The 26,628-nt window shown below is 44.2% G+C and overlaps 1 protein-coding gene across 1 annotated transcript in view; it reads left to right on the plus strand.

Annotated features, from left to right (window-relative positions):
* SLC26A8 (solute carrier family 26 member 8) overlaps nt 1–26,628 on the plus strand; it is a 75,376-nt gene that overhangs the window by 37,716 nt on the left and 11,032 nt on the right. The window contains exons 11-17 of the mRNA XM_038749395.1: nt 6,640–6,717; nt 11,067–11,162; nt 12,197–12,303; nt 12,528–12,597; nt 13,664–13,756; nt 13,846–13,977; nt 24,272–24,676. Coding sequence (XP_038605323.1) covers nt 6,640–6,717; nt 11,067–11,162; nt 12,197–12,303; nt 12,528–12,597; nt 13,664–13,756; nt 13,846–13,977; nt 24,272–24,676 — 981 coding nt within the window. The remainder of the gene's footprint in view (nt 1–6,639; nt 6,718–11,066; nt 11,163–12,196; nt 12,304–12,527; nt 12,598–13,663; nt 13,757–13,845; nt 13,978–24,271; nt 24,677–26,628) is intronic.

Genomic DNA, 26,628 nt, shown 5'->3' on the forward strand with positions numbered 1-26,628 from the left:
AGAGATGGTCCCTACCCAACAGTGGGCTCACAGTCTAGAAGGGGGGAGGCAGACAACAAGACAAAACCTATTAACAAAATAAAATAAATGGGACAGGGACTGTGTCCAACCCATTTTGCATGTATCCACCCCAGCACCTAGTACCGTGCCTGGCGCAGCATAAGCACTTAAAAATACCATAATTATTTATTATTATTTATTTATTATGTAATAGTCTCCTTGTGTAATGTAAGAGACTCTCTTCAGGTTTAGCACAAGATCAATTGAAGATTGCATTTATTAACACTGCATTTGGAATTTGTTAGCCATGTCATTTAGAGAAGCAGCGTGGCTCAGTGGAAAAAGCCCGGGCTTTGGAGTCAGAGGTCATGGGTTCAAATCCCGGCTCTGCCAACTGTCAGCCGTGTGACTTTGGGCAAGTCACTTCACTTCTCTGGGCCTCAGTTACCTCATCTGTAAAATGGGGGTTAAGACTGTGAGCCCCCTTTGGGGCAACCTGATCACCTTGTAACCTCCCCAGTGAGCCCACTGTTGGGTAGGGACTGTCTCTATATGTTGCCAACTTGTACTTCCCAAGTGCTTAGTACAGTGCTCTGCACACAGTAAGTGCTCAATAAATATGATTGATTGATTGATTAGAACAGTGATTTGCACATAGTAAGCGCTTAATAAATGCCATTATTATTATTATTAATATTGCTTAGTTCAGCAGTGTGTGTTAAGGTGCTTGATTCATTTGATTCATGATGTTTGGTGGCAATGCAGATAAGGTCCAAAATTAGAATGGAGACACTGGGTTTTAATCCTTCTTGATTGAAGAGGGTTAAAACTGTAAATTTTGAGTTTTACAATGGTTCAGCTATTACTTCTTTGGGCGTTGAAAGTCATTTTACTCTTAGAACCAGAAAAGTTGTCACAGGAGCTACTATGCTAAAAGCAGTAAATTTTGAGTTTTACAATAGTTCAGTTATTACTTTTTTGGGTGTTGAAAGGCATTTTACTCTTAGAACCAGAAAAACAGGTTGTCACAGGAGCTACTCTGATAAAAGCAGTGTGGTCCATTAGAAAGAGCACAGGCCTTAGAGTCAAAAGACCTGTGTTCTAACCCTAACTTCATCACCTCCCTGCTGTGTGACCTCAGGCAAGTCATTTAACTTCCCTGTGCCTCATTTTCCTCATCTTTAAAAAGGGGGTTCAATTCCTGTTCTTGTTCCTGCTTAGATTGTGAGCCCCATGTAGGACTAAGATTGTGTCCAAACTGATTAGCTTTTACCCACCCCAGCACTTAGTATTGTGCTTGGCACAATAGTGGAGGGAGAATAATAATAATGATGGCATTTGTTAAGCGCTTACTATGTGCAAAGCACTGTTCTAAGCGCTGGGGTGGATACAAGGTGATCAGGTTGTCTCAGTCTTAATCCCCATTTTACAGATGAAGGAACTGAGGCACAGAGAAGTTAAGTGACTTGCCCAAAGTCACACAGCTGACAAGTGGCGGAGCCAGGATTAGGACCCATGACCTCTGACTCCCAAGCCTGGGCTCTTTCCACTGAGCCACGCTGAATAGCGTTGAATACCCATTTTCAGATGAGGAAACTGAGGCCAAAAGAAGTTAGGTGACTTTCCAAGGTCACACAGCAGGCAACTGACAGATCTGGGATTAAAATCTCTGACTCTCAGGCCTGTGGTCTTTCCTTTAGGCCACCCTGCTCATGGTGGAGAAGCCTGTGTAAAAGAACAATCCTCAAGGCTCTATCCCCTGGAATTTCTCTTATTCCTTCCCCTCTGCATGGACTAAGCACTTTGATACTCCCCCTAGCCCCATAGTACTAATGTAAATATTCTTCAACTCTACCCTTTCCCCTATCTGTAATTTATTTTAATGTCTGTCTATCAGCATGGCCTACTGGATAGAGCATGGGCCCGGGAGCCAAAAGAACTTGGGTGCCAATCTCAGCTCTGCCTCTTGTCTGCTGTGTGACCTTGGGCAAGTCACTTCAATTCTCTGGGCGTCAGTTACCTTATCTGTGCAGTGGGGATTGGGATCGGGAGCCTCATGTAGTACAGGGACTATGTCCAATCAGACTGCATGTATCTGCTCCAGATTACTTAGTACAGTGCATGGTATGCACTTAACAAATGCCACAGTTATTATTATTGCTGTAAATTACCAGTAAACAGTGATCATATCTATCACCTCTATTGTATCGTACCTTTTTAAGCATTCAGTTCAGTGCTGTTCCCACACAGTAAGCCCTCAATTAGTGCCCCTGATTGATTGAGCCAGAAGGATCACCCAGAACCTGGGGGAAAAATTCAGTCTAAAAGTTCATGATCTTGAAGAGAGAGTGCGCAGTGGAATCTTGGATTTTGCAGATGAAGCTAAGCTCTTCTAGGTGATGAAATGCTGTGTGTATGGGGATACTCTGCCAGTAGAAGATCATAAAGCTGAGCCAAAGGGTAGAAAAATGGAAGATGAGTTACAGAATGAGCAATAATGAACCTTGGGGAGAGATAGTGGACACCAAACTATCTGTTATGACTCAGAAGAATACCTTTGAGTCATTGTTGACTGTTCTCTCTGGTTTTTCCTTTTATCCTTCCAATCTTTTTGATGCTTCTGTTCAAGTAGAGTTGCTCTTTCCTGTATTGGAGGCTGCCAAGCCAGTCTGTTGCAGTTATCTCTCAAATCCCCATGCATTGCTCCAAAGGGAATCAGCACGGCTTAGTGGAAAGCACACAGGACTGAGAGTCAGGAGACCCAGGACACCTGTGCTCTATCCTGCCTCTGCCATTATTTTTTTAATGGTATTTGTTAAGTGCTTACTGTATGCCAGGCTCTATTCTAAGCGCTGGGGCAGAGACAAGCTAATGATGATGATGATTATGATGGTATTTGTTAAATGCTTACTATGTGCGAAGCACTGTTCCAAGTGCTGAATCAGGTTGGACACATTCCATGTCCCTCTTGGGGCTCACAGTCCTAATCCCCATTTTACAGATGAGGGAACTGAGGCCCTGAGAAGTGAAATGACTTACCCAAGATCACCCAGCAGACAAGGGGCAGAGCAGGGATTTGAACCCAGGTCCTCTGACTCCCAAGTACTGGCTCTTTCCACTAGGCCCTGCTGCTTCTCTTGTTGAGGAGTGTTAAAGACAGAATGAAGTGTTGTTGCCAACTCGACAGAATTCCCATGAAGAAGGAGCCATCTTGAAGAAGAAGCTATGTTCACAAAGCAGTAGTGCAGTGGTAGCATACACAAGTCACTTAGGTTCATTAGTGATGTATAAAACATCTTGGTTTGGAGACGGTTTCCTTTGCCTTGGATCTCTTCCGCCTTATTTTAATTTTTTTAAATAAAGATGCCGCCAGATTCTTTTAGCGTTAGGGTTGGAAAACTTTTTTTTTTTTTTTGCAGAAGAGCCAACCCAAATGAAAACTTTGAGCGGTTGTACGCAAAGAACCGTACAATTTATGGTTTCCCACATGACACATGGCATTAAGTTGTGCTATGCACAGTGCAATGTGATGACATCATCACACCCTGCATTTGCTTCATAAGAAAAGCTATTCAGAGCAACAGTTGTTGCTGCCAGTGGGGACAGAAAAGGGGAAGATGTGGCTAAAGGAAAGGGAAGAGAAGAGAAAGGAAGAAGGGAAAGGAGAGAGGAAAAGAGAAGGTGGGTAGGTAGGAGGGAGGCAGGAAGAGTGAGTCAGCAACATGAAGTAGCAGTAGTATTTATGTACATATCTGTAATTTATTTATTGATATTAATATACATATACTAATTTATATTCATATTAATGTCTGTCTCCCCCTCCAGACTGTAAGCTCACTGTGGGCAGGGAATGTGTCTGTTATATCGTACTTTCCTAAGGTCGTAGTACAGAGCTCTGCACACAGGAAGTGTTCAATAAATACAATCGATCAATTGATATTTATTAAGTGCTTACTAGATGCAGAGAGCACCGTTCTAAGCACCAGGAAAGAATAGACAGGTGGGAATTAGACATCAATCAATCAATCAATCGTATTTATTGAGCGCTTACTGTGTGCGGAGCACTGTACTAAGCGTTTGGGAAGTACAAATTGGCAACACATAGAGACAGTGGGCTCACAGTCTAGAAGGGGGAGACAGAGAACAAAACCAAACATACTAACAAAATAAAATAAATAGAATAGATATTTACAAGTAAGATAAATAAATAAATAAATAGAGTAATAAATATGTACGAACATATATGCATATAGGTGGGGCTCCTAATCTAAGAAGAAACACGATACAATAACACGAAATATAAACAAAATCAATCAGATGCTGTGACTAGAATAATAATAACTGTGGCATTTGTTAAGTAGTCACTATGTGCCAAGCACTGTACTAAGCACTGGGGTAGATACAAGCAAATCGAGTTAGACACAATCTCTGTCCCACATGGGGCTCCTAGTCTTAATCCCCATTTTACAGCTGAGGGAACTGAGGCACGAAGTGAAGTGACTGGCCCAAGGTTGCGCAGCAGACAAGCGGTAGAGCAGGAACTGGAAACAAGGTCCTTTTTACTCCCAGGACCGTGGTCTATCCACTAGGCCATTCTAAAGTTCCTAATTTCAGCATCCTGGGGGCCAAGAGATGAGGGTACACCCAGAGCCACAACATCACTACAGTAGCCACTAGGTAATGATAACAATGATGGCATTTGTTAAGCGCTTACTATGTGCCAAGCACTGTTCTAAGCACTGGGGTAGATACAAGGTAATCAGGTTGTCCCACGAGGGTCTCACAGTCTTCATCCCTATTTTACAGATGAGGGAACTGAGGCCCAGAGAAGTGAAGTGACTTGCCCTAGGTCATACAGCTGACAAGTGGCAGAGCTGGAATTAGAACCCACGACCTATGGCTCCCCAGCCCATGCTCTTTCCACTGAGCCATGCCGCTTCTCTTTATTTATTTATTTATTCTCTTTATTTATTAAGTGCTTACTATGTGCAAAGCACTGTTCTAAGTGCTGGAGAGGTTACAAGGTGATCAAGTTGTTCCACAAGGGGCTCACAGTCTTAATCCCCCATTTTACAGGTGAGGTAACTGAGGCTCAGAGAAGTAAAGTGACTTTCCCAAAGTCACACAGCTGACAATTGGCCGGGATTTGAACCCATGACCTCTGACTCCAAAGCCCGGGCTCTTTCCACTGAGCCACGCTGCTTCTCCTGTAATAATAATAATGATGGCATTTATTAAGCGCATACTATGTGCAAAGCACTGTTCTAAGCGCTGGGGAGGTTACAAGGTGATCAGGTTGTCCCACGGGGGGCACACAGTCTTAATCCCCATTTTACAGATGAGGTAACTGAGGCCCAGAGAAGTGAAGTGACTTTCCCAAAGTCACACAGCTGACAATTGGCAGAGCCGGGATTTGAACCCCTCCTAGACTTTGAGCCCACTGCTGGGTAGGGACCGTCTCTATATGTTGCCAACTTGTACTTCCCAAGTGCTAAGTACAGTGATCTGCACACAGTAAGTGCTCATTAAATACGATTGAATGAATGAATGAATGAATTTGAACCCATGACCTCTGATTCCAAAACCCATGCTCTTTCCACTGAGCCATGATTGATTGATTGATTGGTAGGGAACCTCTTTAGAGAATCGGGTTTCTGCTCAGGCTTTGCCCGGCCCAGAAAGACACGATGGACATCCATGGTGGGCCAGTGATGAAGCCCTCCATGGGCTCCACAATGCCTATGTTGCTCCACAACATTGCCAAGATCCACCCTTTCCTCTCCAACCAAACCGCTCCCCTGCTCGTTCAAACTCTCATCCTATCCCGTCTGGACTACTGCATCAGCCTTCTCTCTGATCTCCCATCCTCGTGTCTCTCCCCACTTCAATCCATACTTCATGCTGCTGCCCGGATTGTCTTTGTCCAGAAACGCTCTGGGCATGTTACTCCCCTCCTCAAAAATCTCCAGTGGCTACCAACCAATCTGCGCATCAGGCAGAAACTCCTCACCCTGGGCTTCAAGGCTGTCCATCCCCTCGCCCCCTCCCACCTCACCTGCCTTCTCTCCTTCTCCAGCCCAGCCCGCACCCTCCGCTCCTCGGCCGCTAACCTCCTCACTGTGCCTCGTTGTCGCCTGTCCCGCCATCGACCCCCGGCCCACGTCATCCCCCGGACCTGGAATGCCCTCCCTCTGCCCAACCGCCAAGCTAGCTCTCTTCCTCCCTTCAAGGCCCTACTGAGAGCTCACCTCCTCCAGGAGGCCTTCCCACACTCAGCCCCCTCCTTCCTCTCCCCCTCGCCCCCCTCTCCATCCCCCCATCTTACCTCCTTCCCTTCCCCACAGCACCTGTATATATGTATATTTGTTTGTGCATATTTATTACTCTATTTATTTATTTATTTTACTTGTACATATCTGTTCTATTTATTTTATTTTGTTAGTATGTTTGGTTTTGTTCTCTGTCTCCCCCTTTTAGACTGTGAGCCCACTGTTGGGTAGGGATTGTCTCTATATGTTGCCAACTTGTACTTCCCAAGTGCTTAGTACAGTGCTCTGCACACAGTAAGCGCTCAATAAATACGATTGATTGATTGATTGATGAAGCCGCTCCTGACAGTCTCTCTCTGTTTCTCCTCAGTTTGCAGCTCTGATAGGTGCAGTCCTGATGCTGCTACTGGTGCTGAAACTTGACTACTTGTTCTACGAACTGCCCAACGTAAGTGACAGGGGGAAACGACCTGCGCCAGGCCGAGACCAGAGCAGGGTGGAGGTTTGGAATTGTTCCCGACAGGAGAGTCTCCCAAGCGATGATGCCTTGTGGCTCTGGCCCAGAACGGGTGGTGAGGTCGCAGACGGTCTGCCTCTCTGAAATTCCTCCTGCTGCTCTTTCAGCCTCTTTTAGAAATACCACAAATCCCCATCTGGCTCCAAAGCCGTCATATCCCGACTCAAACATAGAGCAGTGTGACCTTGTAGAAATCGGACCTGGATGTCAGAGGATCTGGGTTCTTCTCCCGGCTCTGCCACCTGTTTGCAGTGCGACCTTGGGGAAATCACGTCACTTTTCTGTGCCTCGGTTACCACATCTGTAAAATGGGGATTAAGACTGTGCGCCCTATGTGGCACAGGGACTGCATCCAACGTGATTAGCTTGTGTTACTCCAGCGCTTAGAACAGTGCCTGAAACATAGCAAGCACTTAACAAATACCATTAAAGAAAAAATAATAAGTTACTTTGAGTCCAAACGTCTGCTCCCTTGAGCTCGCTCTAGCAGGCCTGAATGCACTAGATGAAGCATCCTGGAGACAGTCCAGTCTTCTGAGTCCGAATCCCAGCGCCAACATGGCCACCCGGAAATAATAATAATAATAATAATAATAATAATAATGATGGCATTTGTTAAGCACTTACTATGTGCAAAGCACTGTTCTAAGCGCCGGGGGGGATACAAGGTGATCAGGTTGTCCCGCGAGGGGCTCACAGTCGTAATCCCCATTTTACAGATGAGGTAACTGAGGCTCAGAGAAGTTAAGCGACTTGCCCAAGGTCACACAGCAGACATGTGGCGGAGCCGGGATTCGAACCCAAGACCTCTGACTCCAAAGCCCCTGCTCTTTCCACTGAGCCACACTGTGTGTCAATCCATCAGTGCTATTTGGTGAGCGTTTACTGCATGCAGAGCACTTGGGAGAGGAAAATACAACCGCTGGTTGACACCCTCTCTGCCCACAGCGAGCTTACAGTCTAGAGCATGTCACTTTTGGCTTGCTTTCCCTGCCCTGTCCGAGTTCCCGGTAGGCTGTGTGGCCTAATGAATTAATTCCTCCAGGAGGCCTTCCCAGACTGAGCCCCTTCCTTCCTCTCCCCCTCATCCCCCTCTCCATCCCCCCATCTTACCTCCCTCCCTTCCCCACAGCACCTGTATATATGTATATATGTTTGTACATATTTTTTTTTACTCTGTTTATTTATTTATTTAATTTATTTGTACATATCTATTCTATTTACTTTATTTTGTTAGTACGTTTGGTTTTGTTCTCTGTCTCCCCCTTTTAGACTGTGAGCCCACTGTTGGGTAGGGACTGTCTCTACATGTTGCCAATTTGTACTTCCCAAGTGCTTAGTACAGTGCTCTGCACATAGTAAGCACTCAATAAATACGACTGATGTTGATGATGATGATTACTAGTTGTCAGGCAATTTGCACTGTGGGGAGAATTCAGTATAATATTCTGCCGTGACTCATTCCTTCCGGTTCTCCTTCCATTGGACTCTTGAGTTTCCCCAGGGAGGAGAAAGGGGAGCGTCCTCTCCTAATCTGTGGCTGAGGTGGAAGTTCCCCAAGGGCTCAGGGGCATGGAAAGCAATCTTCGCTCTACAACGGCTGGCAATAAACCCGTTTGCCATGGAAATAGCACATTCCCAAGGGTCAAGTGGTCCCCTCGCGGCCCACCCGGGGCCCTGGGAGGGTGTGGAGGTTCGGGATGGAGGCTGGCTTGCGTGTCTAGCTGGTTGGGCCATTTGTGATCCTCCAGTGATGCAAGGAGGGTGGAGGGATGCTCACACTTATCATTTCCCACTTCCTGATACACACGGGGAGTGGCCACAGCCTCCAGCTGACCTTGCAAAAGTCCCAGATGTCTGCTAGGAGACCAGGCATGGAAGGGCTGCTGGGAATGAGCCGGGATCTCAGTGTCAGAAGTTCCCCCTCCCTGCCACGTCACCCCTTTGCTCTAGCCTCCTCTCTCTGCCCCACAGCACTTGTGTGTATAAGTACATATCTATAATTCTATTTATTTATATTTATTCCTGTTTACTTGTTTTGATGTCTGTCTCCCCCCTTCTAGACTGTAAGCCCAGTGTGGGCAGGGATTGGTGTCTCTATTGCTGAATTGTACTTTCCAAGTGCTTAGTACAGTGCTCTGCACACAGTAAGCGCTCAATAAATATGATTGAATGAATGAATGAATGAATGAAAGGACGTGGGTTCTAATTCCAGCTCTGCCACATGTCTGCTGGGTGACCTTGGGCCAGCCACTTCACTTCTCTGGGCTTCAGTTACCTCATCTGCAAAATGGGGATTAAGACAGTGAGCGCTATGTGGGACGAGGACTGTGTCCAACCTGATTAGCTTGTGATAATAATAATAATAATGGCACTTATTAAGTGCTTACTGTGTGCAAGGCACTGTTCTAAGCGCTGGGGAGGTTACAAGGAGATCAGGTTGCCCCACGGGGGGCTCACAGTCTTAATCCCCATTTTTCAGATGAGGTAACTGAGGCCCCTAGGCTTAGTACAGTGCCTGACTCATAGTAAGTGCTTAACAAATACCATTGAAAAAAATTCATATCTGTTATGTAAGCTCATTATGGGCAGGCGATGTATATGCTCATTCTGTTGTAGTGTACTCTCCCAAGCGCCTAGTTCAGTGCTCTGCACATAGTAAGCACTGAATAAAAATCATTAATTGATTGATTGATGAACTTTCTAAAGCTGGTACTGCTGCCGATGCTGATGGAGGAAACAGAGCCTAATAAGTCAATCAATAAATCAATGGTATTTATTAAGCACTTACTATGTGCACAGCACTATACTAAGTGATGGGTAAAAGTACAATATCATAGAGTTGGTAAACACGATCCCTGCCCATAAATGGCTTCCACTCCAGAGGGGGAGACAGACGTCCATCCATCAATCCATTAATCAATGGCAATTCCTGAGCTCTTACCGTGTGAAGAGCATTGTACTAAGCATTTGGGAAAGTACATTACCCATACAGTGGGTAAACATGATCCCTGCCCACAGAGGGCTTCTAGACTAGAGGGGGAGATCACAACCATTCACCTATCCATCCACCAACCACTGACAATTACTGAGAGCTAACTATGTGCAGAGCACGGATCTAAGTCCTTAATCCATTTTAGGACGATGGAGTTAGCGAATGTGATGCCTTTAAGGTGCCCTCCTTTAGCCTGTAAGCTCACTGTGGGTAGGAAAAGTGTCTAACTCTGTTGTACTATACTCTCCCAGGCACTTAGTATGGTGCTCTTCAGATAGTTAGCGCTCAATAAATACCATTGATTGATTGTTCTGAAATAGCTAAAACATGGTTACTTCCGTGGTATTGGTTCACCGGGCCCCACCCATTGACTCTAACCAGTCCCCATCATCATCATCATCAATCATATTTATTGAGCGCTTACTATGTGCAGAGCACTGTACTAAGCGCTTGGGAAGTACAAATTGGCAACATATAGAGACAGTCCCTACCCAACAATGGGCTCACAGTCTAAACCACCAGGAAGGTGGTTAAGAAAGTGTGAGGTGTGAGGGTCATCTGGGATCCTTGCTTCCTTCTGCCTCCCTCCCCTGAACCTAAATCTCTGGAGAGTCCCCAGCAATGTGCAAAGGAACTACCCCAGAAGTTGGGGGAGGGCGGGATGGGGTGGTTCAGGTTGAAGCCCAGATGGAATGAGGAGGATGTGATCCCAACCGATCTTTCTTTGCCCTTTCTTCCACCTGGTCACCCCAGCCATCCAGCCACCCGCCAACCCACCAAAACCTCTGAGGCGCTGTCCCTTGTCATTCACGGCAGCCGAATGTCATCTCCGCTCCCGGGTGCAGCGGGGTGTGTGGTTGGAAAAGGACCGACCCAGTGGGGACTTCATGGAAACCAGAAAATTTTCTAAATTAGGTCTGGTTTTACCCTTAAGTGTTGATGATATTTACCAGAATGAAAAGAGAAGTGAAAGTGGCTTAGAGTTTCCTAAGAATGGGGCTTTCCCAAAGTTGTCACCTTACCTGGAGGCAGTTTTGGGACAATGAAGCCTTCCAGGGAGTCGAGAACGGTGTGGAGGATAAAACCATGCAGTGTGAGTGGGATCTGAATTCTTGACATGTTACTCGCTTGTGAAATATGAGCAAAGGTCAACTCCATCTCCCTGGTCCTGTATCTCCAGAGGGAACTTAGGCCTGAAGAAGTGGCAATGCTGTCGTCTTCATTTTCGCCTTCCCCCAAAAGCCTAAGATGTAGCGGTCAGCTCAGTTTCCCTTTTTTCTACCAGGCTGTGCTGGCTGGAATCATCCTGAGTAACGTCTTGCCCTTCCTTGGCACCATCTTGGACCTCCCCTGCCTGTGGAAGCAGGACGTGTATGACTTTGTGAGTGTTCGAACGCTGCAGCCTCAGGAAAGATGGGCAGAAGTGCAGCATAGGTGGGAGGAGAATAGTAGCAAAGGAAAAACTCAGGGGGCCAGGACACCTGGTTCTAAATGTTCTTTTTGCATTTGCAAAAAGAGATCATGAGTCGCCAATTAAACAAATCCGAACAGCCTTCTGAATTATATTGCTCACCAGTATTAAGGGCCTGACCTATGTGAAATGTACAGAAACGTGTATCCTAATCAATGTAAAGCCATTAAAGCTGAGAAGCAGCGTGGCTCAGTGGAAAGAGCCCGGGCTTTGGAGTCAGAGGTCATGGGTTCAAATCCCGACTCCGCCAATTCTCAGCTGTGTGACTTTGGGCAAGTCACTTCACTTCTCTGGGCCTCAGTTCCCTCATCTGTAAAAATGGGGATGAAGACTGTGAGCCCCCCGTGGGACAACCTGATCACCTTGTAACCTCCCCAGCGCTTAGAACAGTGCTTTGCACATAGTAAGCGCTTAATAAATGCCATTATTATTATTATTATTATTATTATGGTTTGCCGGTGGTGGTTCCTGACTGAAAATGGTTACCGATAAGCCCTTGCTGTAGAGAGTGAAGAAATGCACCGACTAGAAGAAATGATTGCAGGAACCTAATCCGGCACACTGTACCCTCCACTGCAGCCCTAAGCTTGGCCCAAACTTAAAACTGTAACCAATGCGGGGTGTTAGTCTCTTGTCCAACTCTGACAAGAGAAAGAAAAAGCGAGAAGGTGAGATGGAGAGGAGATAAATAACCTCAGACATGGCATGTGGAGAGTTGTTCCCTCGCAGATGAATAGGAAACATTTGTGGAGGTAGCTTAGGCTCCTGACTGGACCACTGGGCTGGAAATTAGGACTGTTGTCTCAGTTTCCCCACTGACACACAGGGTGTCTGAGCCGGAATCATTGCCCCCGTCGGAGCTTGGAGAGATTTAATGTCACGAATGGATCGTCTCCATCTCGCCCCTCCTCACGGTCTGCTTTGCTTCTCCTCTACCCTCCAAGATGATCTGGATCATGACGTTCATCGCTGTGATTTGTCTGGGGTTGGATATCGGCCTGGCTGTGGCGATGGTGTTCACCTTCTTCATCATCAGCGTCCGGTCGCACAGGTACTGAGTCCCCCGTCCCACCGAGACCGTAAGCTCATTACGGGTGGGGAACGTATCTGCGAATTTCTCTTGCACTGGACTCTCCCAAGTGCTTCGAACAGTGCTGTGCACACAGTACGAGCTCAATAACTATGGTTGATCGATCGATTGATTGAGGAGGAGGGAAGCGGTGTCCAATCGGAGTAACTGAGCCCTAAAGGAAGGGCCCCGATTTTTCATTTCAGAACCAAGATTCTGATCCTGGGGCAGATTCCCGACACCAACATTTACAGGAGCTTTACTGACTACAGGGAGGTAAGAGAGAAAGAGATAGAGGTAAAAACCATCGATCGATTCTTTGATGGATTGAGTAGACCCTCCTCCCCTCCCCAGGTTCTGTCTTTTCCCCTTGTCAGGCTGTTGTTTGTGGCTCCTCCACTCTGGCCCTGCAGAGAAGAACTCAGATGGGAGGAGCTAAAAAATAATGCCCAAGAAGTGAAGGCTTGTGGAGCTGTATTCCGTTTTTTTGTGGTATTTGTTAAGCGCTTACTATGTGCCAGGCACTGTTCTAAGCACCGGGGTAGATACGAGGTAATCGAGTTAGACACAGTCCATAGGGCTCACGAGGCTTAATCCCCATTTTGCAGATATGGTAACTGAGGCACAGAGAATCAATCAATCAATCAATCAATCGTATTTATTGAGTGCTTACTGTGTGCAGAGCACTGGACTAAGCGCTTGGGAAGTACAAGCTGGCAACATATAGAGACAGTCCCTACCCAACAGTGAGCTCACAGCGTGGCTCAGTGGAAAGAGCACAGGCTTTGGAGTCAGAGGGTGTGGGTTCGAATCCCGACTCCGCCACATGTCTGCTGTGTGATCTTGGGCAAGTCACTTAACTTCTCTGGGCCTCAGTCACCTCATCTGTAAAATGGGGATTAAGACTGTGAGCCCCACGTGGGACAACCTGATCACCCTGCATCCTCCCCAGCGCTTAGAACAGTGCTTCGCACATAGTAAGCGCTTAATAAATGCCAATTATTATTATTATTATTATTAGAAGGGGGAGACAGAGAACAAAACCAAACATACTAACAAAATAAAATAAATAGAATAATGACTTGCCTAAGGTCTCACAGCAGGCAAGGGGGGGGGCACTGGGATTAGAACCCAGGTCCTCCTAACTCTCAGGTCCCTGCTCTAACCATTAGACTATGCTGCAATCAGAAAGCGCTTAGTCCAGTGCTCTGCACACGGTAAGCGCTCAATAAATACGATTGATTGATTGATTGAATGAATAAGGATTTAGACTTGCCGAGGGGCCGGAACGGCGGGGTCTGGGGCCCACGAGCTCCCCTCAGTCCGAGGGTTTGTCTTTCAGGTCGTGCATATTCCCGGGCTGAAGATCTTTCAGTGCTGCTCTTCCATCTCTTTCGTCAACATTGGCAATTTCAAACGCATCCTATTGAGAGAGGTAACTGCCGCCTTCCCTCGACTGCCCTTTCCAACTCCCCTCATCCCGTCTTCCGGGCAAGTTTTTGATTCGGCTTCCGTCCCTTGCAGGTGGATCTGAAGGCTCTGCCCCTCGATGAGGAAGAAATGAGAGATCTGTTCTATGAGACCGAGTCGAATTCCAACTCTTCCAGGGATTTCAAATGCGGCTGCAACTGTGAGGAGCCAGAGCCCCCGCCCAGGGTGAGAAATGGCCCTCCCCGCTGTCTTTTCCAGCCAGCTTTTTCAATCAATCAATCAATCAATCAATCGTATTTATTGAGCGCTTACTATGTGCAGAGCACTGTACTAAGCGCTTGGGAAGTACAAATTGGCATCACATAGAGACAGTCCCTACCCAACAGTGGGCTCACAGTCTAAAAGGGGGAGAGGCGTAGGGTCGCTAACTTAGAGAAGAAACGTGGCTCAGAGGAAAGATCACGGGCTTGGGAGTCAGAGGTCATGGGTTCCAATCCTGGCTCCGCCACTTGTCTGCTGTGTGACTTAGGGCCAGTCACTTCACTTCTCTGTGCCTCAGTTCCCTCATCTGGAAAACGATGTGCAAGTACAAGCGCTTAGTACAGTGCTCTGCACATAGTAAGCGCTCAATAAATACGATTGATGATGATGATGATGAAAATGGGGATTAAGACTGTGAGCCCCATGTGGGACAACCTGATTACCTTGTATCCCCCCCAGCATTTAGAACAATGCTTGGCGCATAGTAAGCGCTTAACAAATGCCATTTTTATTGTTGTTATTATTATTTTCCTCAGGGCTAAGGAGAAGCAGCGTGGCTCAGTGGAAAGAGCCCGGGCTTTGGAGTCAGAGGTCATGGGTTCAAATCCCGACTCCGCCAATTGTCAGCTGTGTGACTTTGGGCAAGTCACTTCTCTGGGCCTGAGTTCCCTCATCTGTAAAATGGGGATTAAGACTGTGAGCCCCCCGTGGGACAACCTGATCACCTTGTACCCTCCCCAGCGCTTAGAACAGTGCTTTGCACATAGTAAGTGCTTAATAAATGCCATCATCATTATTATTATTATTAAGGAACCCCATTCTGATCATTAGAAGCCCCCCTGCACCTCCCCACCCTGCTCTTTTCTCACCTCTAGTCGCTGCTGAGCGCTTAGTACAGTGCTCTGCACATAGTAAGCGCTCAATAAATACGATTGATTGATTGATTGATTGCTGAGGTAAAAATAGACATTGGCACGGTAATGGAGGGGACGCAGTCCCTGTCTCACATAGGACTCTGGCCTTCCTTGACTAAGCCCCCCTTTCGTCTTCTCCCATTCCCTTCTGCGGGTCGCCCTGACTTGCTCCCTTTAGTCATCCCCACCCCGCCCTCCACAGCATATCTGTAATTAATTTATTTCTATTAATGTCTGTCTCCCTCTCTAGACTGTAAACCCGCTGTGAAGAGGGAATGTGTCTGTTGTTGTATTGTACTCTTCCAAGCACTTTGTTCATTGCTCTTAACACAGTAAGCACTCAATAAATCAGCCTGACGCCTCACAATTATATTCCTCCTTTTACAGATGAGGCAACTGAGGGAAGGATGGTTATGTAAATCCAAGGAGGTTGGGAAGGGATGAACCTGGGTCGGGGATGTTTCCGAGGGTTTCTCTCTCCCTTAATCTCCCTGAGTCTATAATAATAATAATTATGGTATTTGCTAAACGCTTATTGTGTGCCGTGTACTGTACTAAGCGCTGGGGTGGATGCAAGCAAATCATGTTGGACACGGTCTCTGAGGTCACACATGGGGCTCACAGTCTCAATCCCCAATTCACAAATGAGGAAACTGAAGCACAGAGAAGTGAAGCGACTTGCCCAAGGTCACACAGCAGACAAGTGGCAGAGATCAATCAATCAATCAATCAATCGTATTTATTGAGCCCTTACTGTGTGCAGAGCACTGTACTAAGCACTTGGGGGGAGTACAAGTCGGCAACACACAGAGATGGTCCCTACCCAACAGTGGGCTCACAGTCTAGAAGGGATTAGATGGGATTAGATTTGTTTGATTCCACTTGGTATCATTTATTGTCAGTCCATCTTTGCTTCTTCTAGACTGTGAGCCCACTGTTGGGTAGGGACTGTCTCTATATGTTGCCAACTTGGACTTCCCAAGCGCTTAGTACAGTGCTCTGCACACAGTAAGCGCTCAATAAATACGATTGATTGATTGGAGCCCAAGCACTATTTTAAACAATGGGGTAGATAAAAGTCAGTCAGTCAATCATATTTCTGAGCACTTTCTGTGTGCAGTTCACTGTATTAGGCAGTTGGGAGAGGACATTATAATAATAAATAGACACATTCCCTGCCCACAACGAGCTTACAGTCTAGAGGGGGAGGCAGACATTAATATAAATAAAGTGCAGAAATATACATAAGTGCTGTGGGGCCTCAATCTGTTCTTCAGTATATCCTTGATTATCCCAACCCAGAACGAATTTCCTAAAGAGAGTAAGGGTACGTGAGGCCCCTTCTCTGGCTGAAGATGGTATTTATTGAGCACTTACCGTGTGCAGAGCACTGGACAAATCGTTTGGAAGAGTACAATATAACAGAGTCGGTAGACATGCTCCACAATAAGCTTAGAGTCTAGAGAGGGAGACAGACGTTAATATAACTGCATATTTTATAATTTAAAAATATGTAAGGGAGTTGAAAAATGATGTGTTTCCATGATAGTGGGGTATCTCAACTTTGGGATTGGCCCAACCATTCAGAAAAGTCAACAAATCACCCTTCCACTGCCAGTGCTCTCAGACTCTTCTCTACCCAGCATAGAGTCCCTGGATCACCTCCAAATAAAGTGATTTTGGGAAGATTGGTTCTCTTCCCCTTTGCAGTAGGACTATATCAATCTAGCCAAGATTCCTGGGGCTCCAGGGACCCCTCCCCAACACAGCCTTTATTTGACCCCTGCCTAATCCTGAGTAGGGCATTTGGGAGCGTGGATTAAAATTATTCCAGATGGAGAGTTGGTTGCAGTGGATGGCTAGACCTCTCAGATATACATCTACATTTTTTTTAAAAAAAGGAAAAAATCAAAATCTGAATGCACACCAGCCTCTCCTCCCGTGTCTGTCTCCTCAGTGAAGTGTTGGAAACAGAATATACAATCTGGCTGAGTTTTCTGAGTTGGCAACAGGAGGCACAGGTACTTCGTGAGGCAATTGGAAAACTGCCTGAAAAGAACCCAAAGTTAGAGAATGGGGATAAATTTATTTTCCCATCCAAAGGAGCATGACAGTAAAAAGAGTACAGGCCTGAAAGTTGGAGGATTTACGTTCTAATCCCGGTTCCAGCACTTACCCAATGTGTGACCCTGGAAAGTCACTTCATCTCTGTGTGCTTCAGTTTGGTTTTTTTTTATGGTATTAGTTAAGCGATTACTATGAACCAGACACTGTTCTAATCCCTGGGGTAGATACAAGGTAATCAGGTTGTCCCAGATAGGGCTATCAGTCTTAATCCCCATTTTACAGAAGAGGTAACTGAGGATCAGAATGGTTAATCAATCAATCAATCGTATTTATTGAGTACTTACTGTGTGCAGAGCACTGTACTAAGTGCTTGGCAAGTACAATTTGGCAACATGTAGAAACAGTCCCTACCCAACAGTGGGCTCACAGTCTAGACGGGGGAGACAAAGAACAAAACAAAACATATTAACAAAATAAAATAAATAGAATAGATATGTACAAGTAAAATAAATAAATAAATAGAGTAATTTATTTATGGCTTGGTTAAGTGATATATCCAAGGTCACACAGCTGACAAGTAGCAGAGCAAAGATTAGAACCCAGGTCATTCTGACTCCACTAGGCCGTACTGCTTCCTAGCTACCTCATCCGCAAAATGGGGAATCATTGATTATTTCATTCATTCATTTGTTCAATCGTATTTATTTAGTGCTTTCCAAGCGCTTAGTACAGTGCTCTGCACACAGTAAGCGCTTAATAAATACGAATGAATGAACAAATGAATGCAGAGCACTGTACTAAGCACTTGGGAAAGTCCAATAATAATAATAATGATGACATTTATTAAGCACTTACTATGTACAAAGCACTGGGGAGGTTACATGGTGATTAGGTTGTCCCACGGGGGGGCTCACAGTCTTAATCCCCATTTTACAGATGAGGTAACTGAGGCCCAGAGAAGTGAAGTGACTTGCCCAAAGTCACACAGCTGACAATTGGCGGAGCCGGGACTTCAGTGGCTCCTTCCACTGAACCGCACTGGTTCTATAGAACAAGACACAGCGACAATCCCTGCCCACAGCAAGCTCACAGTCTAGAGGGGGGAGTCAATGCCTGCCCATCCTCCTACTTGGACTGTGAGTCCCATGTGGGGCCTGATGGTCTTGTAGCTACCTCAGCGTTTAGTACAGTGCTTGACACATAGCAAGCACTTAAATATGGCCACTTATATGTTGCCAACTTGTACTTCCCAAGCGCTTAGTACAGTGCTCTGCACACAGTAAGCGCTCAATAAATACGATTGATTGATTGATTGATTAAATAAATAACAACTATTTAGTGTTAGCCTTCTCGGATTTTGCTGTAACTACAAAAGGTGCCTGTTCCCAAATGTGGCCACCAGAGGGCGCAAACTGCCATCCTGCTCAGCGCAGGAGCGTTTTGGCTGTTGGATGATAATAATAATAATAATAATAATAATAGTATTTATTAAGCGCTTACTAATGATGGCATTTTATTAAGCTCTTACTATGTGCAAAGCAGTGTTCTAAGCGGTGGGGAGGTTCCTTCCTCTCCCCCTCGTCCCCATCTCCATCCCCCCCGTCTTACCTCCTTCCCTTCCCCACAGCACCTGTATATATGTATATATGTCTGTACATATATATTACTCTATTTATTTATTTATTTATTTATTTATTTATTTATTTATTTATTTATTTTACTTGTACATATCTATTCTATTTTATTTTGTTAGTATGTTTGGTTTTGTTCTCTGTCTCCCCCTTTTAGACTGTGAGCCCACTGTTGGGTAGGGACTGTCTCTATATGTTGCCATCTTGTACTTCCCAAGCGCTTAGTACAGTGCTCTGCACACCATAAGCGCTCAATAAATACGATTGAATGACTGATTGATTGCAAGGTGATCAGGTTGTCCCACGGGGGGGCTCCCAGTATTCATCCCCATTTTACAGATGAGGTAACTGAGGCACAGAGAAGCGAAGTGACTTGCCCAAAATCACACAGCTGACAATTGGCGCCGCCGGGATTTGAACCCATGACCTCTGACTCCAAAGCCGGGGCTCTTTTCCACTGAGCCATGCTGCTTCTCTAGAGAGAGAATTGGACTAGAGACAGCATTCATTCATTCCTTCCTTCAATCGTATTTATTGAGCGCTTACTGTGTGCAAAGCACTGTACTAAGCGCTGAATAATTACGGCATTTGTTAGGATCTTACCATGTCCCAGGCACTGTACTAAGCACTGGAACGGAGCCAAGCAAATCATCCCCCTTTTACAGATGAGGTAACTGAGGCACAGAGAAGTGAAGTGACTTGCCAATGGCCACACAGCAGACAAGTGGCAGAGCTGGGATCAGAACCCATGACCTTCAGACTCCCGGGGCCCGTGCTTTATTCACTACACCATGCTTATCCAGACCTTCTGGGGACACTTGTTTTTTAGCAATCAATCAATCAATCAGTCAGTTGTGCCTATTAATAATAATAATGATGGCGTTTGTTAAGCGCTTACTACGTGCAAAGCACTGTTCTAAGCACCGGGGAGGATACACGGTGATCAGGTTGTCCCACGTGGGGCTCACAGTCTTAATCCCCATTTTACAGGTGAGGGAACTGAGGCTCAGAGAAGTTAAGCGACTTGCCCAAGGTCACACAGCTGACAATTGGCAGAGCCGGGATTTGAACCCATGACCTCTGACTCCCAAGCCCGGGCTCTTTCCACTGAGCCACGCTGCTTATTGAATGCTTACCTTGTGCAGAGGGCTGTGGGAGAATACAAGAGTTGGTAGTAATGATCCCTAGGAGGACTTCCATCATGAATTGAGCGCTTACCTTGTGCAGAGCACTGTACTAAGTACTTGGGAGAATAAGATACCCCTACTGAACTCAATTAATTATTTGGCCTAATGCGTGGCTCAGTCGAAAGAGCACGGGCTTGGGAGCCAGAGGTCATGGGTTCTAATCCCGGCTCCGCCACTTGTCAGCCGCGTGACTTTGGGCAAGTCACTTAAACTTAACTTCTCTGGGCCGCGGTTCCCTCATCTTTAAAATGGGGATTGAGACTGTGAGCCCCACGTGGGACAACCCGATCACCTTGTATCCCCCCCAGCGCTTAGAACAGTGATTTGCACACAGTAAGCGCTTAACAAATGCCATCATTATTATTATTGGGCTGGTTAGAAGAAACAAACCAAGGTCTCAGTTGCTTGCCCTGGCTCTCTCTGCCTCATCTTTTAGTCTCACCTCCCGAATGTGTTAGAAGAAGAGCATAAACACTGTCCCTCTTTTGTCTGTAACTGAGAGAAAAGGAGTTGAGTTTGGGGAATTCCTTAAATTCAAGTAGGGCAGTCACCCCTTTAATGGGGGAATGTGTTCAAGAAGGATGGGGCTTCATACTCTGGGAAGTGGAGATGATGATGATGATGGCATTTATTAAGTGCTTACTGTGTGCAAAGCAATCAATCAATCAATCAATCAATCGTATTTATTGAGCGCTTACTATGTGCAGAGCACTGTACTAAGCGCTTGGGAAGTACAAATTGGCAACACATAGAGACAGTCCCTACCCAACAGTGGGCTCACAGTCTAAAAGGGGGAGACAGAGAACAGAACCAAACATACCAACAAAATAAAATAAATAGGATAGAAATGTACAAGTAAGATAAATAAATAAATAAATAAATAAATAGAGTAATAAATATGTACAACCATATATACATATATACAGGTGCTGTGGGGAAGGGAAGGAGGTAAGATGGGGGGATGGAGAGGGGGACGAGGGGGAGAGGAAGGAAGGGGCTCAGTCTGGGAAGGCCTCCTGGAGGAGGTGAGCTCTCAGCAGGGCCTTGTTCTAAGCACTGTTCTAAGCACTTGGTCTAAGCATTGTTCTAAGCACTTGTTCAAAGCACTGTTCTAAGCGCTAGGGAGGTTACAAGGTGATCAGGTTGCCCCACGGGGGGCTCACAGTCTTCATCCCCATTTTACAGAGGAGGGAACTGAGGCCCAGAGAAGTGAAGTGACTTCCCCAAAGTCACACAGCTGACAGTTGGCGGAGCTGGGATTTGAACCCATGACCTCTGACCCCAAAGCCCGGGCTCTTTCCACTGAGCCATGCTGCTTCTGCTGGGCGAAATTGTTATTTACCCTCCCTAGCACAGTGGTCTGAGCACAGTAGACACCCAATTTTTTTTTAATGGTATTTGTCAAGCATGTATTATGTGCCAGACACTGTACTAAACACTGTGGTAGATAGAGCCATTAATTCATTCAATTATATTTATTGAGCATTTACTGTGTGCAAAGATAATCAGGTTGGACACAGTCCCTGTCTCACATAAGACTCACAATTATAATTCTCATTTTACAGATGAGGTAACTGAGGCACAAAAGTCAAGCAGTGTGGCTTAGTAGAAAGAGCCTGGGCTTGGCACATAGAAAGCGCTTCACAAATGTCATAATAATAATAATAATAATAATTGCTATTATTATTATTACCACAGCTCTTAGTGCAGTGGCTGGCACATAGTAAGTGCTTAACAAATACTATTGTTATAACAATAATAATAATAATTATTATTTTTAATGGCATTTATTAAGCGCTTACTATGTGCAAAGCACTGTTCTAAGCACTGGGGAGGATACAAGGTGATCAGGTTGTCCCACGGGGGGCTCACAGTCTTCATCCCCATTTTACAGGTGAGGTCACTGAGTCCCAGAGAAGTGAAGTGACTTGTCCAAAGTCACACAGCTGACAGTTGGTGGAGCTGGGATTTGGACCCATGACCTCTGACCCCAAAGCCCGGGCTCTTTCCACTGAGCCACGCTGCTTCTCTAGCAGTGTATTATTATTATTATTATTATTATTATTGTTATTATTATTATTATTATTATTAGACCAGTGTCAATGTGGTTCTGACATCAACTATTAGCTGACACCCCAAGCTTTCTCCCAGCCTGGAAGCAGCAGTGGTACATCTAAGCACTCCTCCCACTCCCACTCCTTCCCTTCACCCATCTGCGTGTCCACCCTCCCGTTCTCATGCCATCAAATAATAATAATAATGGTATTTATTAAGTGCTTACTATGTGCCAAGCACTGTTCTAAGTGCTGGGGTAAATACAAAGTAATGAGGTTGTCCCACATGGGTGTCACAGTCTTAATCCCCATTTTACAGATTAGGTAACTGAGCCACAGAGAAGTTAAGCAGCGTGGGGAAGCAGCGTGGCTCAGTGGAAAGAGCACGGGCTTTGGAGTCTGAGGTCATGGGTTCAAATCCCGACCTCGCCACTTATCAGCTGGGTGACTTTGGGCAAGTCACTTCACTTCTCTGAGCCTCAGTTACCTCATCTGTAAAATGGGGATTAAGACTGTGAGCCCCCCGTGGGACAACCTGATCACCTTGTATCTACCCCAGCGCTTAGAACGGTGCTTTGCACATAGTAAGCGCTTAATAAATGCCATTATTATTATTAAGTGGCTTGCAAGTGGCTTGCCCAAGGTCACACAGCAGACAAGTGGTGGAGTTGGGATTAGAACCCATGTCCTCTGATTCTCAAGCTTGTGCTGTTTCCACTGAGCCATGCTGCTTCTCTAAAATCTAATCGAATCCACCAAGCTCCCTCAATAGTGCCTGTATCCAGGATATCAGAAAAAGCGGGGGCTTTTTTCCATCACCTTCAGGAAAACAGAAACTAATAATAATAATAATAATAATAATGATAATAATAATAATAATAATAATAATAATGGTGGTATTTGTTAAGCGCTTACTATGTGTCAAGCACTGTTCTAAGCACTGGGGTAGATACAAGGTAATCAGGTTGCCCCACAAGGGGCTCACAGTCTCAATCCCCATTTTACAGATGAGGGAACTGAGGCCCTGAGAAGTTAAGTGACTTGCCTAAGGTCACACAGCTGACAAGTGGCAGAGCCGGAATTAGAACCCACGACCTCTGGCTCCCCAGCCCGGGCTCTTTCCACTGAGCCACGCTGCTTCTCTAAGCCACGCTGCTTCTCTGATGTGTGGTTTGGTTTGGTTTGTCTTTTAGACTGTGAGCCCACTGTTGGGTAGGGACCGTCTCTATATGTCGCCAACTTGTACTTCCCAAGCGCTTAGTACAGTGCTCTGCACACAGTAAGCGCTCAATAAATACGACTGACGTTTGGTTTCAAACACAAACCATTGTGTTTGAAAAAAAAAAAGACCACTGTTGGGTAGGGACCGTCTCTATATGCCGCCAACTTGTACTTCCCAAGCGCTTAGTACAGTGCTCTGCACACAGTAAGCGCTCAATAAATACGGTTGATGTTTGGTTTCAAACACAAACCATTGTGTTTGAAAAAAAAAAGACCACTGTTGGGTAGGGACTGTCTATATGTCACCAACTTGTACTTCCCAAGCGCTTAATACAGTGCTCTGCACACAGTAATCGCTCAATAAATACGATTGACGTTTGGTTTCAAACACAAACCATTGTGTTTGAAAAAAAAAAAGACCACTGTTGGGTAGGGACCGTCTCTATATGTTGCCAACTTGTACTTCCCAAGCGCTTAGTACAGTGCTCTGCACACAGTAAGCGCTCAATAAATACGGTTGACGTTTGGTTTCAAACACAAACCATTGTGTTTGAAAAAAAAAAAGACCACTGTTGGGTAGGGACTGTCTATATGTCACCAACTTGTACTTCCCAAGTGCTTAATACAGTGCTCTGCACACAGTAAGCGCTCAATAAATACGATTGACGTTTGGTTTCAAACACAAACCATTGTGTTTGAAAAAAAAAAGACCACTGTTGGGTAGGGACCGTCTCTATATGTTGCCAACTTATACTTCCCAAGCGCTTAGTACAGTGCTCTGCACACAGTAAGCGCTCAATAAATACGATTGACGTTTGGTTTCAAACACAAACCATTGTGTTTGAAAAAAAAAAGACCACTGTTGGGTAGGGACTGTCTATATGTCACCAACTTGTACTTCCCAAGCGCTTAATACAGTGCTCTGCACACAGTAATCGCTCAATAAATACGATTGACGTTTGGTTTCAAACACAAACCATTGTGTTTGAAAAAAAAAAGACCACTGTTGGGTAGGGACCGTCTCTATATGTTGCCAACTTATACTTCCCAAGCGCTTAGTACAGTGCTCTGCACACAGTAAGCGCTCAATAAATACGATTGACGTTTGGTTTCAAACACAAACCATTGTGTTTGAAAAAAAAAAAAAGAAGACTCGAGCTCGCCATAACTCTGTGTCGCCCCAGATTTCCTTTACGGAGAGGCTGAAGAATCGAAGCCAAACCGACTCATCGTCTTCCATCAACTTGGTCCACTGCTCCCGGTATGAAGGCGGAACTCCGAGCTGGCCTCGGTCGGAAAGCCATATGCCGTGTCCGGGAAACTTAGCTTTTCCCAGGCCTTCAAGGGCTCAGGCTCCGCAGAAAGAGGAGGTTGAGAGGATTTGGATTCCCTCCTCCCAACCCGCCTTGACCTCTGAAGAGGCTCCCTCTGATAACCAAGTGTTCGACTCCCAAGATAGTAAGTGTGTCTCCAAGGGGACCCAGGAGCACTTTTCGGAGGATTCCTACATGCCAAATATCCACACCATCATCCTGGATTTCTCCATGGTGCATTTTGTGGATCTCCAGGCTTCCAAGACACTTAGACAGGTGAGTCCTGACTTGAGATGTCCGCAGTTCTGTTCCCAGCCTGCTCTGAGGTGAGAGTCTTGCTAGTTCGGAGTGATGTGTAGTTTCTGCTCTTGGTTAGCCAGGGGTCCGGAGATACTGAGATTATTATCATTTATATTATTTTATTGTTATTTATTATTATTTATGGCTATTATTCATTACTATATTATTATATTATATTATATTATATTATATTATATTATATCATATTATATTATAATATTGTATTATTATATTATATTATATTATTATATTATATTATATTATATTATATTATATTATATTATATTATATTATATTATATTATATTATACTATATTATATTACATTATATTTTATATATTGATATTTATTATTGTGTTGTTTATTTTTAATATTATCATTTATTTATTTATTAGCCAGGGGTCCGGAGATATTGAGATTATTATTATTTATATTATTTTATTATCATTCATTATTATTTATTGTTAATATTCATCATTATATCATATATTATAAATATATCAATATTTATCATTATATTATTTATTTTTAATATTATTATTTATTTATTAGCCAGGGGTCCAGAGATACTGAGATTATTATCTATGTTGTTTTATTATTATTCATTATTATTTATTGCTACTATTCATTATTATATATTATATTATATTATAAATATATCAATATTTATTATTACATTTTTTCATTTTTATTATTTATTTATTTATTAGCCAGGGGTCCGGAGATACTGAGATTATTATTATTTATATTATTTCATTACCATTAATTATTATTCATTGTTAATATTCATTATTATATTATATATTATATTATAAATATATTAACATTTATTATCATATTCTTTATTTTTAATATTATTATTTATTTATTAGTCAGGGGTCCAGAGATACTGAGATTCTTATTTATATTATTTTATTTTTATTCATTATTATTTATTGTTCATATTCATTATTATCTTATATATTGTATTATAAATATACCGATATTTATTATTACGTTATTTATTTTTATTGTTATTATGTATTTATTTATTAGCCAGGGGTCCAGAGATACTGAGATTATTATTATTTTATTATTATTTTATTTCTTTATTATCATTTAGTATTAATATGTATTACTTTATTATATTATAGATATATTAATATTTACTATTATATTATTTATTCGTGGCATTATTATTGTTGTTTATTGTTTTATTATTATTATAGTTTATTATTATATTGTACTCTCCCAAGGGCTCAGTACAGTGCTTTGCACTCAGTAAACACTCAGTAAGTATGATCGAATGAGTGAATGAATTTACTGAGCGCTTACTGTGTGCAGAGTACTGTACTAAGCGCTTCTAGACTGTGAGCCCACTGTTGGGGAGGGATTGTCTCTATATGTTGCCAACTTGTACTTCCCAAGCGCTTAGTCCAGTGCTCTGCACACAGTAAGTGCTCAATAAATACGATTGATTGATTGATTGATTGATTGAGTACAGTATAACAGTAAACAGACGTATTCCCTGTCCACAAGGAGCTTACATTCTAGAGGGGGAGATGGACATTACTAAAAAAAAAATGTCCTCTGACTCCCAAGCCTGTGCTGTTTCCACTGAGCCATGCTGCTCGTCTAAAATCTAATCGAATCCTGTCACTCTCTGATTCATGCACTACAAAATTCTTCCAAAGATACTAAAAATATACACAAGAATTCACATCTTGATAACACGAAAGCACGTGTGACCGTGAATCAGAGAGCGACAGGATTTGTATCTGGACTTATTGAGCACTTAATGCACGCAGACCGCACTTGAGAAAATATAAAATCACAGAATTGATAGGTAGGTTCCCCGCCCACAACAAATTTACAGTCTAGAGATTTCTATTTGGTGCTTTTATTGTCAAAGCACCTTACATTAGGTATTTGGATTGACTCCTCAAAAC

This window comes from Tachyglossus aculeatus, chromosome 7 (genome assembly GCF_015852505.1).
Source record: "Tachyglossus aculeatus isolate mTacAcu1 chromosome 7, mTacAcu1.pri, whole genome shotgun sequence".
NCBI lineage: Eukaryota > Metazoa > Chordata > Mammalia > Monotremata > Tachyglossidae > Tachyglossus > Tachyglossus aculeatus.